This window comes from Halichoerus grypus, chromosome 4 (assembly GCF_964656455.1).
Source record: "Halichoerus grypus chromosome 4, mHalGry1.hap1.1, whole genome shotgun sequence".
Lineage (NCBI taxonomy): Eukaryota > Metazoa > Chordata > Mammalia > Carnivora > Phocidae > Halichoerus > Halichoerus grypus.
The window spans coordinates 129,329,474-129,343,949 of NC_135715.1; the positions used below are offsets into that span (position 1 = coordinate 129,329,474).

Sequence of the window (14,476 nt, forward strand, 5' to 3'; positions counted from 1 at the left end):
AAAAAAAAAAAAAAGGACCAGTCAGCATGGGGGTCTCGGCGAATAGCTTTTGGTATTAAAAAGATGCTCAATCTCAACATAATTGAAGAAATGAAGATAAAAATAAGGTTTGATTCTACCAGATTCTACCACTTTTATTCTATCAGATTGTTAAAAACAAAAACAAAAACACCACACCAATAATAGCCAGAATTAATAAAGAAGGGGGAGGGGGCATCCAGTAGACTACTGATGGGAGTATAAATTAGTATAAATTCTTAGGAGAACAATTTGGTAGCGTCTTCCAGAATTTCAAACATGCATACCTGAGGTAGAGACTGCAATCTGTCCCCTCAAATCCATTCTCTCTTTATTTGCTTGGGCACACAGCTAGCCTGCATTTTCCTGCCACCTTTGCAATTAGATGTGGCCCATGGGAGACAAAGCACTGTATGCCACTTCTGGGCCTGGGCTTTTAAGAAAAGTGGAATGACTCCACCCTCTTTCCCTTTGTACCAGCTGGATAGCAATGTCATGAGGTTTTAGGACAAGGCAGAGTTGCAAGACGGAAAGGGACTAGGTCCCTTAATGATGGTGTGGAGGAAGGCTGCTTGATCAAGACTTACACCCACTCAAAATGGTTACATATCACAAGAAAAATTCTATTATGTGTTTAGATCTTTTTTTTTTTTTTAATAGGAGCTTAGCCTATCCTAACAAATATGATTCCCTTTAACTCAGTAATCCCTCATTTGGGAAACATCCTCCAGAAATACACCTATTTGTGTATAAAGGGGTGTGTGTGTATAGGCCTAAATGTCTACCAATGAGAAAAGATAAACTATTTGTATGTTTATTTTATAGATGTTTTCATTGTTAGAAAAGAATTATGTATATCTGTGTGAATGGATATAAAAGAACATCCACAAAATACTAAGTTAAAGAAAAATCAAGTTTAGGGGCACCTGGGTGGTGCAGCTGGTTAAGTATCTAACTCTTGGTTTCAGCTCAGCTAGTGATCTCAGGGTTGTGAGATCAAGCCCCGCATTGGGCTCCACGCTCAGCACTGAGTCTGCTTGAGTTTCTCTCTCCCTCTCCCTCTGCCCCTCCCCACCACAACAGGTACTCTCTTTCTCTCTAAAATAAATCTTTAAAAAAAAAGAAAAATCAAGTTTATAAACTATATAACAAGTCTATTTTTTACACACATCCCCCAAAATATATTTTTTATATATTGATTATCCCCTCACCCCCTCACTCACACAGTGCCTAGAAATCTAGAAAAATATAAATATCAAAGAGTTACTAATGTCCAAATTGTGGCCTCCAAATATCATTTCCCACTAAAAGGGATTAGACTGCATTCCACAATGGTTAATACCTGTTTGGGGCAGTAAATATACAAAATGACCCTAGTATATCTTGCTATATACCAAATAGCAAGGAAACTATCAAAGACTACTAGGATCATATGAAAAGAACTTAAAAACTAACTTGAAGAGGCTACTAAGAGCCAAAGATGAGACAATTTGAGCAATTATAATAACCAAAATGGTTAGAAACATGTAAGTTTAATCTATGTCATATAAACAAATCCAAACTACTAATCAGTCACTACTGCAGGATGCCAGGGAATTTTTAAACTTTTTTTGGGTTTTGAAACCCAGATATAAAAGACTCAAGCATTATCCAATTTTTCTTATATGAACTATAGCACCAGATAACCACCAGTAGATTAGAAGGTTTTTTTTTTTTTAAATAGTATTCCAGCTAAGAAATGAAGAAAGAATGATATAACCATATTAATCCTACAGCACCCACATACTGAGCATAAATTTCTGAGCCACCTGGGTGGCTCAGTCAGTTAAGTGTCCAACTCTTGATTTTGGCTCAGGTCATGGTCTTGGGGCTGGGAGATCGAGCCCCGCACTGGGTGTGGAGGCTGCTTAGGATTCTCTCTCTCCCTCTGCCCCTCCCCCCACCTACCTCTCTTAAAAAAAGAAAATTCTGCTAATAGCACAAAAAGACAAGCACAGATTATGTCCCTTTGATGAAAGAACACATCACCACTTACTAAATAATTGCAAAAAAAAAAAAACTGAACATGAATCTAACCAAGCCTCTATATCCAGTACCAATTTATAGGAAATTCATAGGATAGCAACAAGTTATGCGGTACATGGCATGTAGTCAATAAAATTCATATGGAAAACCTACAGGATAAAAGACTGGTTTCTTTAACTTACACACCAAAAAAAAAAAAAAAGGGGGTGGGAGAAGTGTGAGGCAGGTGGAGGGAGAAAAAAGGAAAATGAGAAGGGGAGGAGGGAGAAAAGAAACCCTCCAATGACTTCACACTTCAGAAGAAAAATCCAAATCCTTAAGATGACCAAGACCTTTCATATCCTGGCTCCCTAAGACCTTTCACATCCTGGCTCCCCAGCTCCACCCTTTTGCTCTGACTTCACTGTCCAGTCATTTTATCCCCTCCTACTCCTTAAAAATATGACACAAACTTTTGCCTCAAGGTTTTCGCACTTGTTTTTCCTTCTTTCTGCAAAGTCTTCTTCCAGATATCTGCATGGCTTGCTCCCTTAGTTCAAACGCCATCTGCTCACTGAGGCCTTCTCTGGTCATCCCATCAAATGGAACCCTTCCCCCCACTCCCTATTTCCTTCCCAGCTTTATCTTGTTCTCCATAGCAAACTCTCTAAAATACTACATAACCTCTTATTTGTTCTGCTTTTTATGTGGTTCCTCTCATTTGAATATAAGCTTCACAAGGGCAGGGTCATTTTCCATAAAAGAGTGTCTTAGAACAGCTATTCAGATATTTACATAAATCAATAAATTGAGTTTTTAAAAATCATGCAATGTTAAGTTCTTCAATTCTATATTGTTTGAAAAAATCAAACTTAAAATATGAAAAAAATCAAACTTAAAATATGATAAAAATATATAGTTGTTTTTTTTTCCCTGGAAATTATAACCAGATCCAAAGGTACTTGTATTATATTTTTTTACTTAACCTCTGTGCTGTTTCAACAGTCTGGTCCCAATCCTGTAAGGCAAGTTGTAGTTTCATTTTCTTTACAAAAGCAGGAAGGAAACTTGGAAAGTTCACTATTATCTGGTTCACAGTCTCCAGAGCACCGGAGTAATTCTGGCGCATCTCAAGGCATTGCGCCTAATGGGAGAAAAAATGTAATATCAAAACTGTGATCATATATACCAAGGTTCTCACAACAGTTATCCTGGAAGAGGTACAATACTAGTGTTTAACACATTCTATATTTTTGTTTTCTGACTTTTCTGTAGGGAACAGTTATTTTTATAATGAGAAATACAAAATAAGTTTTTAACAAAACAAAAATTTTAAAACATTACAGAACAATAAAAATATTTTATGTAATTGACTTTGTTATAAAACCCTAATTTAAATAACTAGAACAGAAAAATTATCTTTTAGAATAAAATATTTCTAGGCTATTTGCAAATAGCATCTAAAATGAAGAGATTTTGTATGTTTTTTTAAAAAAATTACTTTCAAGCTAAAGAAGATAAGACTTTAAAAAATAAGCAAAATAAAGTTCAAGCAACTCCTTCTAGCTCAACATTTTCAATTCTAGAAAGTATTTTAAGGAAATAACTGAATAAGACCACAAAAAAATATAGATTATAGTTATGGCAGATTTCTAATAGATATAATGGAAAAAATAAAAATAATCCAAAATGTCCATACAGGATTAAATTATAGCCTATCTATTTAATCAAATTTTAGGTGGTTATATGGATTTGTAGATCTATATTTACTGACATGAAGAGATGTCATTTATAATGCAATAGTTTAACTAGTTATCTTTAATGGTGATATTTATTCTTAATTCAGATATTACTGAATTGTGAATCTTTTTTACAATGTCTATGTATTACTTTCATAGTCAGAAAAAATAAAGCTATAGAGTTACTGCTTTAAGAAAAGATATGAGGCATACTTATCACATATCAGATTTTTTAAAAATTTGCTTCGAGATCTCCTTTAGGAATAAATTTAGTCCTGGAATATCTCAGTTCAAAATGAGCATCCAGTCTCAAAAGATGCAATATAATCCTAAAATTGGTTTGAGATTATATTTTCATGTATATTCCCATATAATTATATTCCCATATAATTAAAGTCTGAGAACCATCCAAAGATGCCATTATGTCAAAATAAATTACTATTAAAATTTCTAAATAGCTGAGAAAGATTAATGCAGAGCATTTTTTCAAATTACATATATCTTTAGAATCTGCCTAAATAGCTGGTAATGTAAAAAAGAAAATCATGTTAAAAGACCACATCTATTACTTCCTTAGACTGTCATCTCCCATATGATGCCACATACATATTAAATGAAACTAAATTTGCTGTGTATTTGGTTCACATCATTCCAAGTTGGAATTAGGCTAATGCAAACATCCTCTATTGAATTAATTGAAAAATAAATACATAATTGGGATGGGTTGTAGCAGAAAAAGAATTTAAACCAATCTTAAGTATTGGAGGAAAAAGGTAAGTCCCTCCTAAAATATATTAACACCTGAAATTGCCCCACCTTAAGAGATTATCAACTAGCTTTTCTTTAAGAAATAGGGAGGAGGAGAAATGATCAAAAAAAACTTTTTAAAAACTTGATAAATACTCAATTCCTCTAGCAGTGCCTTTAGGTAAAACTTGACTCCAATCACCCGGAATGCTAGTGTACCATAGGTGCGGATCTGAACAAGCTCACTAGCCACAGAAATTGACAAGAGCAATGAGGGGATATTAACAACAGCCAAGACACTAATAATCCTCTCCTCTTCCTTTTTATCCCCCCAATTACTGCTTATCTAACAAGGTGTTTTCCTAACATATACATTTAATTTCTTGTTGCCAAATCAAAAATCTGAAAAATTTTAAGGCGTTTTAAAGGCATCAATGGGACTGAAGGCCCGAATTATACATTTCTACCTACCAATGATTTCTAATGACTCTGTCAATTAATTGCTCATCCCTCACAATATAAGTCAGGTCATACTGTTTCTCTTTTCATCGGCTGCCTATCTGGTTCAAATTAAAAGCCAAAGGCTTTATACAATCAGCCCTGCCTCTCCTCATTCCCCCCATGCCCACCTGCCCCCACACCCACCTTCTTTTCCTCTAGCCTCCACTTCTAACCTCCGCTTTGCTCATTCCACTTTCATGTCCTGGTCTCCCAGCAATACCCTGAACATGCCTTAAGGTATTTCAACTTGTTATCCCCTCTATTTGTAATGCTTTCCTGCAGGAGCCCACAGAGCTTCAACTCTCACCTCCTATATATGTCTTTGCTCAAATGTCACTTTCTCTGACCACATCATTTAAACCTACAAATTCATAACCCAGCTCTACATCTCCCCCTTTACCTGATTTATTTATTTTTCCATTGCACTTATCACCTTCTAATACACTACATAATTTACTTATTTATTTATTTTTTTATTATGTTATGTTAATCACCATACATTACATCATTAGTTTTTGAGGTTTACTTATTTATTTTATTGTCTGTCTCCAACAACAGAGTATAAGCTCCAAAAAGCAAGAAGTTTTATTTTGCTTCAGGGTATCCCTAGTATCTGGAGTGATGCCTTGCACATATTAGACTATAAATGTTTAGTGAGTAAATAATATAGGAACCACCACCACCAACAATTAAAAACAATCAAGATTTAGGAATTTGGTAAGGAATACATCTCTCTAGTTTGTTGTTCACTGTCCTGTACAAATAAAATCCAAGTCCCTCCCATAATTGAGAGCTGATAAAAGTAACATGACAATTATTATCTTTTTTGAGCTACTCATTTTGTTGGGTTTCAAATATATTATGAATAAATTTTAAAACATGATTTATTTACCCTCACTCCAACTCACCTTACCCAGCAGAGCAAAAATATCATTTCCGTCTTGTAATCCCTCCTCAAAATATCTCAGTGCTTTTTTAGTATAAGGTTCTTTTCCTCTTGTGATATCAAGCCATGCTCTCAAAACCTGTCCCTGTAGAATGAAAAATTCTAATCATACTTTCATTTTATTGGAAATGAAAGAAATAAATGTTGATGAAAGAGGTAAACCTAACACCCTTTTTTGTGATTAGTAACAAAAAATCTGTCAAAAATGTTATGAATAATAAAAGAGTGTTCAGTAAAACTGTTTTCAAACCCTTTCCAGCCTAAGTCTTAGGAATTATTATGTATTTCAGCCCTTAAGGTTACAACATATTCAATATTAATATTAAGAAACTTATCAAACATTCCATTAATCCTAAATAACCAATATTCTTACCTGGGACTTTGGTTGTAAATTACTTTAGTAATTTGTGCCATTGAAGTGAGCACTAGTAAATTATTAATAGTAATTGTTAAACATGTAATTCAATACACAAACAAGAATCCATTACCTCTTTTTTTGGGCAAACAGACCAAGTGAACTAAGATGGAAAAACAGAAGTGTCTTGCTTGATACATATTAAAAATTAAGATAATCTGGCAACTATCTTAATCCTTGTGACTCGTCCAGTGAGTTTCAAATGAAAGGACAAATGGCCTCAGAAATCAAAGACTGAAGAAGTCATGGATGTTTACTTTCAGAAATGCTAGTGAGTCACCAGGTTATAAGGTTTATAGGATTAGAAAGAAGATGGATACATGTTACTGTACTTTTCAGTGTCCAAAAAAATTGTGAAATCTGTTCTTCTATCAAAAAATTTCTAGGTTAACTCATAAACTTATAAATCTTTAAGATTATATTTACCTCCCTGCATTTCACTTGAAAAGAAAGATATGAATACTAAAACAATGCTATTTCTCTCTTTTTTAAAGATTTTATTTACTTGAGAGGGCAAGCATGCGCATGTGTGCAGGAGCAGGGGGTGGGGGCAAAGAGAGAGGGAGAGGGACAGCAGGCCCCTCACTGAGCAGGGAGCTGGATGCAGGGCTAGATCCCAGGACCCCAGGATCATGAACTGAGCCGAAGGCAGAGATTTAACCCACTGAGCCACCCAGGTGCCCCTAAAACAATGCTATTTCTACTCACTAGATCAATGTCTGTATTTGAATCATTTCAACTATTGTCTCTGTGTGGATGATGCCCAGCCTTTTTTCTAGTCCAATACCTCGTCTAAACTTTCCTTCTTCCAAAAGCTCATCTACTATCTCCATCACACTGTTCTACCAGAGATGGAAACACAGCATGTCTGGAACCAAATATACTACCCCCTCCAAGATTACCTTCTCATCCCAACATTCTCTGTTCATGTTAACCTGAACCATGGTCTCTGAACTGTCCAGGCTTAAGACCTCAGAGAGACATCCTTGATATCTGACACCTCAAAATCTTGCCCCTGCCACTTATAATCAGTTGACAGCTCTTGTGGGTATTTAATAATTCTCAAACTCATACCCATGGTACAATATTTTAGTCTAGGCTCACAAAACCTTCTGTCAGAAAGCATGTACTACCATTTTTGGGGCTGCACTCTAGTTTCTCCCCACACCAGTTCATCCTATAAACCATCATTAAATCAGTCTTGTGAATTTGCACTCTAATAATACCACTGCCACGATTAAAAACCTCAATAACGGGGAGGCCTGGGTGGCTCAGTTGGTTAAGCGTCTGCCTTCGGCTCAGGTCATAATCCCAGGGTCCTGGGATTGAGTCCCGCATCGGGCTGCCTGCTCAGTGAGGAGCCTGCTTCTCCCTCTGCCTGCCATTCCCCCTGCATGTGCTCAGTCTCTCTCTCTCTGACAAACAAATAAAAATCTTTAAAAAAAAAAAAACAAAACACCTCAATGACCTCTCCATTGCCTATCAAATTAGATATAAATATGTGTACACATCTCCTTGTTTTTCTTATTTCCATTTATTATTTCCCACCTCAGGAGTACTGCTTCCCTTTTCCATCATCTTTGCATTTGGAAACTGTATCCATCTTTCACGTTTCAGCTCAAATGCTACTTCCTTCAAGAAATTCTTCCTCATTCTCCTAACACTTATAGATGCAATCTCTCCTTAAATTCTTAGAATAATGCCTAGCACAAAGTAAGTGAGCAATAACTGTTAATTACTATTTTATATTTTAATCACATGTCTCTCATACCACTTATAAATGTTCTCATAATATTAGCTGGGTATGTGCTCTATGACACTACTAGACTGATCCATCCATGTAAGTAAAGTTTATGTATTCCTGATCTTTGTATCATTAACAGTGCAAATATCAGCGCCTTGTATCTAGAGTTCAATAAGGAAAGTGAGAGGAAAGGACAGATAAGGAAGGAAGGGAGGAAAGGGACCAGGGAGGAATCTTTTAAAGAGTTAATAAATAGCATAAAAACAAACAACCTTAGACAACCACAATTTTACAAAATAAAGCTTTTACAATCTTTTACAATAGTTTTGTAATATTTACAATATTTACAAAATATTAAAATAAAGTTATTTATAAAATGAGAATAGAGTAGAATAATAAGGAATACTACTGAAAATATAAGCTTCTTTTACTAGTGTATCTATTTCAAAATAAGAAACCCAGTTACCTCTTTATTGCCATTTGACATTTTGATCATTCTGTCAATATACTCTCTAGCCTTGTCATGACGGCCAATGTGCCATAGAAATAAGCCTGCATGGTACAAAGCTTTCGGCCCAGCTCCTTTACGTTGCTCCTTCACTCTGGCATCTGATTCCAGAATAGCTTCTCTATCTAGGAGGGGAAAAAAGGCATTAAATGAAAATTAAATTCTAGATCAAGTGTTCATAATGGGTCAATTAACAGAGCACAGAATATAGTTCTTCTCTCTATAGCACCACTGTCTAATAGAAATAAAATACAAGCCACATTTGTAATTTAAAATTTCCTAGTAGCCACATCAAAGTAGCAAAAAGATACAAGTAAAATTGATTTCAATAATATATTTTATTTAACCTAATATATCCAAGTTATCATTCCAACACAAAATTGACATGAAAATTGAGATACTTTATTAAATTTTTAAAATCTCGTATGTATCTTATACAAAGTATATCTAAATTATGATGCTAAATTTTCTTCAAAAATACTTGATTTGGGGTGCCTGGGTGGCTTAGTCTGTTAAACATCTGCCTTCAGCTCAGGTTATGATCCCAGGGTCCTAGGATCGAGCCCTGTGTCAGGATCCCTGCTCAGCAGGGAGTCTGCTTCTCCCTCTGCCCCTCCCCCTCTCATGCTCTCTCTCTCTCTCTCTCTCTCTAATAAAAAGTTTAATAAAAAAATACTTGATTTGTACTTAGATTCCATAAAATTTATAGCTAAAAATAGCAGATTCATATATTCACTATTCCAAACATAACTTTTCTAATAACTGAATCAAGTATCAGTTTTTAAACTTACATTTAATTAGAATTAAATGTGTATTTTAAATTTAGTCTCTCAAACTAGATACATTTCAAGTACTCAGCAGCCACGTGTGGTTAATGACCACTGTAATGTACACTATAGTTCTACAGTTTATGTCATTCTCAAGATCTAAAGGCTAAATATGCATATTTTTTTAAATAATAAGACTTGAAAAAATTAGCAATGATTCTAAAATTATTAGGGGCAAATCCAAAAGTAGTACTCAAATTACCCAACTCCCTAATCCAATTCTAAAATATGTAAACATTCCTGGCTATTGTCATAGGCCAGTGAAAGGTAATATAATTACTATTATTTACATGTTTTAATACCGACTGCTTGGCAGCTCCCTTACAAAGACGGTCTACCTCTAATAACTCTAACCATTAAATCTATTAGGTATGTACTTAGGACACAAATGTCAATTGGATCCAAATCCTGAATTGAATCAGAATATGGATCAGCTATGCAATAAGTTATAAGAAATGTCAAAGTTGAAGGCTGTGATTCTAACCAACTACCTTTCTGGAAATACCAGAAAACGGTATTATCTCTTCCTTTTATCTCTAATGATACCAATGTAAACTTACATTATGAGTTCACGAAACAAAATTGTTTTTGGAAGGCTACAGATTGCCTGGCAAGAAGACCCTCCAACACTCCCACCTGAATACCTTCGTAAGTTCTCATTAAATAGTCATGATACAGAAAGAGAACTCATCAGGGCAGGGGCAGGATTTGTACTTTCCTGCTAGATGTCCATCCAGTCCCCATGGGGCGTCTGTCAGCGGTGACACCACCCGCACAAAGCTGGCTCTTACCAGATATCAGCTCAAGCTCTTAAAGCACGACAGCCCTTTTATAATCAGGGCTTATGTCAGCATTTAGGAAGAATGAACGTGAACAATCAAGGGCCTTCCTAGGCAATACTGATGGACATCTGGGTCTCTCCTGAGCTTAAGCCCACTCAGAATCATCTACGGCAGAAAGTAGAGTCAGTACTCAGGTGTTTCTACACAGTATTTCTGCCTCCATCTTCTTACTGTCCTGGAAATCACATTTCCCAACAGAACCAACACCCCTTGAGAATAACCAATTAAATGAAAACGTGATTCTAAGAGGAAAATATTTTGTACTAATTTGCTTTTTAGATTTACTGGCTATATCTCTCTATGCAAATTCTCTGCTCTACCTAATACACTCCTGCTGGATCAGAGACCCATACAAGAGCCTAATCCTGAACCACTTCGACCTATTTCCCATTGATTTAGCCTGACAAATACGCTTTATATTCAAATCCTACTTGTCCTTCAAAGACCAGATTAAGGCCCCATTTTCCACAAAACCTCCACAGCCTTCTACGGATTAACAGTACATATCATTTTCAGTTAATCATGGACTCATTTGTTTTCTCATAATTTTATTTAATAGTAACATTAGCATTTAACCTTTGTGGGTTTTACATTTTCTTTTCTTCACTAGACTATAAACTTGATGTCACAGACCACTTTTTACAATTCTTTTGTATTCTCTAACTATATTTGACATAGTTCCTTGCAGAAAGTAAGCATCTAGTCATTAGATTTGTTTACTTGTTACACATATTAATGTTTTAAATAACTTTTTGTTCATTTGTGCAAGTGTATGTGAGGTGAAGGAGGTATGTGATACTTTGCTGAGGAAAAAAATTTTCTAATATTAAAAAAAAATTCTGTGACATCTGATTGTTGTCTAATTATTTGAAACATGATCTATATTTACAATGCTATTAGCTCTTAGTGAATGTATATAAAAGAATACAATAGTATTTCCTCTTTATTACCTACAATTATGATATTCTGCTTCCACCATTAAGATCCACCATATATTGACAGTTCACACAATTTTAATTGCTGGTTTATGCATAAAGTTCTCTCTATAATTTACTTATACTTTCCAACCGACTACTGGATAAAAATTTACTGAATATCTTCCAAGAGCTAGCAAGCCCCCTGTGGGGATGTGTACAGGCCTTGAAGAAGCTTAAGATACAGTGGAAGAGATAAATTGCATGTAGCTATAGATTGGCACATAACAAGCTATAAAGCTGGCTGCTGCAGAGCAATTTCCGCATACACCTCTTCTGCGCTGTCCTTTGCTTAATAACTGCCAATATACATTCAACTTGATATTAATTCCAATGATCCCTATATATAAATGAAACTTCTGTCGTAAGATATATGGAATATGAGAGGGATATAAGACACATATTTCTTGTGCTTGACAAATCTGTAACCTTGTCAGGGAAGATAAGACAAATTGATAAAATAGTATTCACAGAAAATTATAATATAGTATTATTAGACTAAGTGCAATGGTAACTGAGAAAAATCAAAATGAATTGAGTAGAAAAAATTGTCTTAAGCCTTATACTTAAATACTATACCTGGATTAGGACTCATTTTATGGGCATATATCAGTGCAATTAGAGAACAAAGTGATACATCTTGTTTATTTTTAATAGCCTCAAATTCACGAAGAGCTTCTTGAGTTTTACCTGAAAATCAAAATTATAATGTGAAAAACTGTTCATACTACAAAACAAGAACTTAAAAATGTATGGAACATGTTTAATAATTAGCACGTACCTTCCATTAATGTACCATAGGCATGATAAAACCTGAACACTGGGTCATTGCCATACCTCTTAACTCCTTCACTGGCAGTAAGTAACACATGATGGAAATATTTCTCTTGACAATAGTAATTAATCAAAGTCTAAAAGGAAATAAGGACTAAATGTTAAAAGAGATTTTGCTGTTCTGAAATACCGTAAGAAACAGATATTTACCCAAAATCTTGATTAATCTAAAATTCAGATGTGATTTTTTTTTCTTCCAAGTTCCTGAAAATATTGTTAAAGACTAGCACTTAACACTAAGGAATGCAAAACACAATGAACACAAAATTTTTGAAAAAACTCAATGTTTCCTAATAATTTCAGTCTTCTTTTTCTAAATTGTTTGTTAACAATACTGAAGTTAGGCTACTTTCACCTCTCTCCTCTCCTTTGCCCATATTTTCTTAAAGGTTTTAGAAAATGCGAAAACAGACAAAAAACAGGAATAATAAGAGGCTTCCATTGCCAGACCATAGGATTCTTTTTTAAAAAATTTTGCTTCTATTTTGTTGTTATAGCATTACAGAGTAATAACAAACTGAATTCAGCAATTCATTGTCAAATGTTGTCTTGTTCTCTGAGTTCTACAACAAATAACTGTCAGTAAGAACAAATGATCTAAACTGTTTCTTAATGGAAATTACTATCTTTAAGCCCTTTCTGAAATTGTTTTATTTAGATTTACATGGCAGAAAACTAATATCGGGAGATACTAAGTTCTGATTAATTGGGTCTATGCTTTACACCTTTTTCTCAGGATCATGTGTAAGGCTTGGTTGCTAACCTAATCAAAGAGGGAAGTCAGATTCACTATCGCTGAGATACACCTGATTCACCTCCATTAACCAATCTGGGCCATCCCATACTCACCTACTGACTCTGAAGCTGGTACAGCAGGGGCGAGAAATAAGGATGAAGCAGCAACTGACAGGACTGAAATATGAGTGTCTAAACTGCTCTTTTTTTTTTTTTTTTTTACAGTCTGTTGTTTCTGAAGGGCTACAGTCCACATGCTTCTCTAGAGCAGGTAGGCAAACATTCTCTGTAACTTCTACTCCGCTTCCCTCCTTGCGGTTACTGCTCTCTAGTTCCTGTGCCCCCCACAGCACACTTCAGTAAAGTGCAGTTTTGCTCCAGTGCCCTTCCCTAAGATCGCAGATGACCTCTTAGTTTGCCACAACTGAGGACTTCCGTTCAGCATTTAAGCACCTACAACTCTCCTGAAAGGTATCATAAAAAGGACATGGATTTAAAGGTGAAAAGAACTGTTTTTAAATTTCTGGTCCATCTTACAGCACCTTAGTTTGCTCATTTGTAAAAAGGCTATTAATTATTTACAGATCATTGTGAGGATTAATTATGACATTATACTGTAAAGCTACTAAAAAAAATAAGTTCCTCTGAACCCCATAGGTTGATGAAATAAAAAACGTAGTATCCAATCAAGACCTCTCATCTAAGCTCCAGATTCATCTTTCCATTTGCCCCTGCTACCCAAGCCCGAAATCAAGTCATGGCATCCTCCCTTCCAGTTTGCCCAGTCCCCCGATTCTAACCAGTCAGTAAGGCTCTTCTGTCTCTCTAGCCTAGGGCCTACTCTCCATACCTTACCACTCCTTGGTTTGTTCAGTCCAACAAACATTTACTGCCTATTAGTGCCAGGCACTGGGCTAGATGCTGTGAATGTGAAGATAAGTAAAATATGGTTCCTAACCCAGAAAAGCTTAAATTCTCCAACTGAGACTAGAATCTAAAGACTAACAAATACAATGCAGTAAATGCAAGCAAGAAAAGAGCTTAGAAAGTGCTTTAGGGATGTCAAAGAATGAGGTTGGAGTACGGGAGGATGGAAGAATAAAATTAAGGGAAAGATTCTCCAGGAGGACTTCAGAACTGCCTCTTGACTCGTGAACTCCTCACTCTCCCTCCACACATACACATTCTCCCTATTTCCCTTTCGAGATCCTTGAGGAAGACAGAAGACTTAGCCAGGCACGGGAACCGCAACAACAGACATAAGAAATCAGCAACGATACACAAGGATGGGGTGGGGATGGAGAGGACTGAAAGCCATTTTATTTTGTAGAGCAGGGATTGGCAAACTATGGCCTGCTACATCTCTTTGTACGGGCAGCAAACTAAGAATGGTTTGTACATTTTCAAATGGTTGAGGGGGGAAAAGAAAAAAAAAAGCAAAAGAAGAAAAAAACACTCATAATGTGAAAATTTTTTTTTTTTTTTTAATTTATTTATTTGACAGAGAGAGAGATAGTGAGAGAGGGAACACAAGCTGGGGGAGTGGGAGAGGGAGAAGCAGGCTTCCCGCGGAGCAGGGAGCCCGATGCGGGCCTCGATCCCAGGACCCCGGGATCATAACCTGAGCCGAAGGCAGACGCTT

At 35.7% G+C, this 14,476-nt stretch overlaps 1 protein-coding gene across 5 annotated transcripts in view; it reads right to left on the reverse strand.

Moving 5' to 3' along the window:
* The window catches only part of TTC21B (tetratricopeptide repeat domain 21B), an 81,602-nt gene that overhangs the window by 65,561 nt on the left and 1,565 nt on the right, over window positions 1-14,476 (reverse strand). For all 5 annotated transcript variants that reach the window (XR_013447197.1, XR_013447196.1, XM_078070928.1 and 2 more), the window contains exons 2-6: window positions 12,047-12,176; window positions 11,845-11,955; window positions 8,581-8,747; window positions 5,918-6,040; window positions 3,009-3,166 (exon numbers count right to left, since the gene is read on the reverse strand). Coding sequence is in view for 3 of the 5 variants with exons in the window: in XM_078070928.1 (XP_077927054.1) it covers window positions 3,009-3,166; window positions 5,918-6,040; window positions 8,581-8,747; window positions 11,845-11,955; window positions 12,047-12,176 (689 nt within the window). In the remaining 2 variants the exon portion in view is untranslated. The remainder of the gene's footprint in view (window positions 1-3,008; window positions 3,167-5,917; window positions 6,041-8,580; window positions 8,748-11,844; window positions 11,956-12,046; window positions 12,177-14,476) is intronic.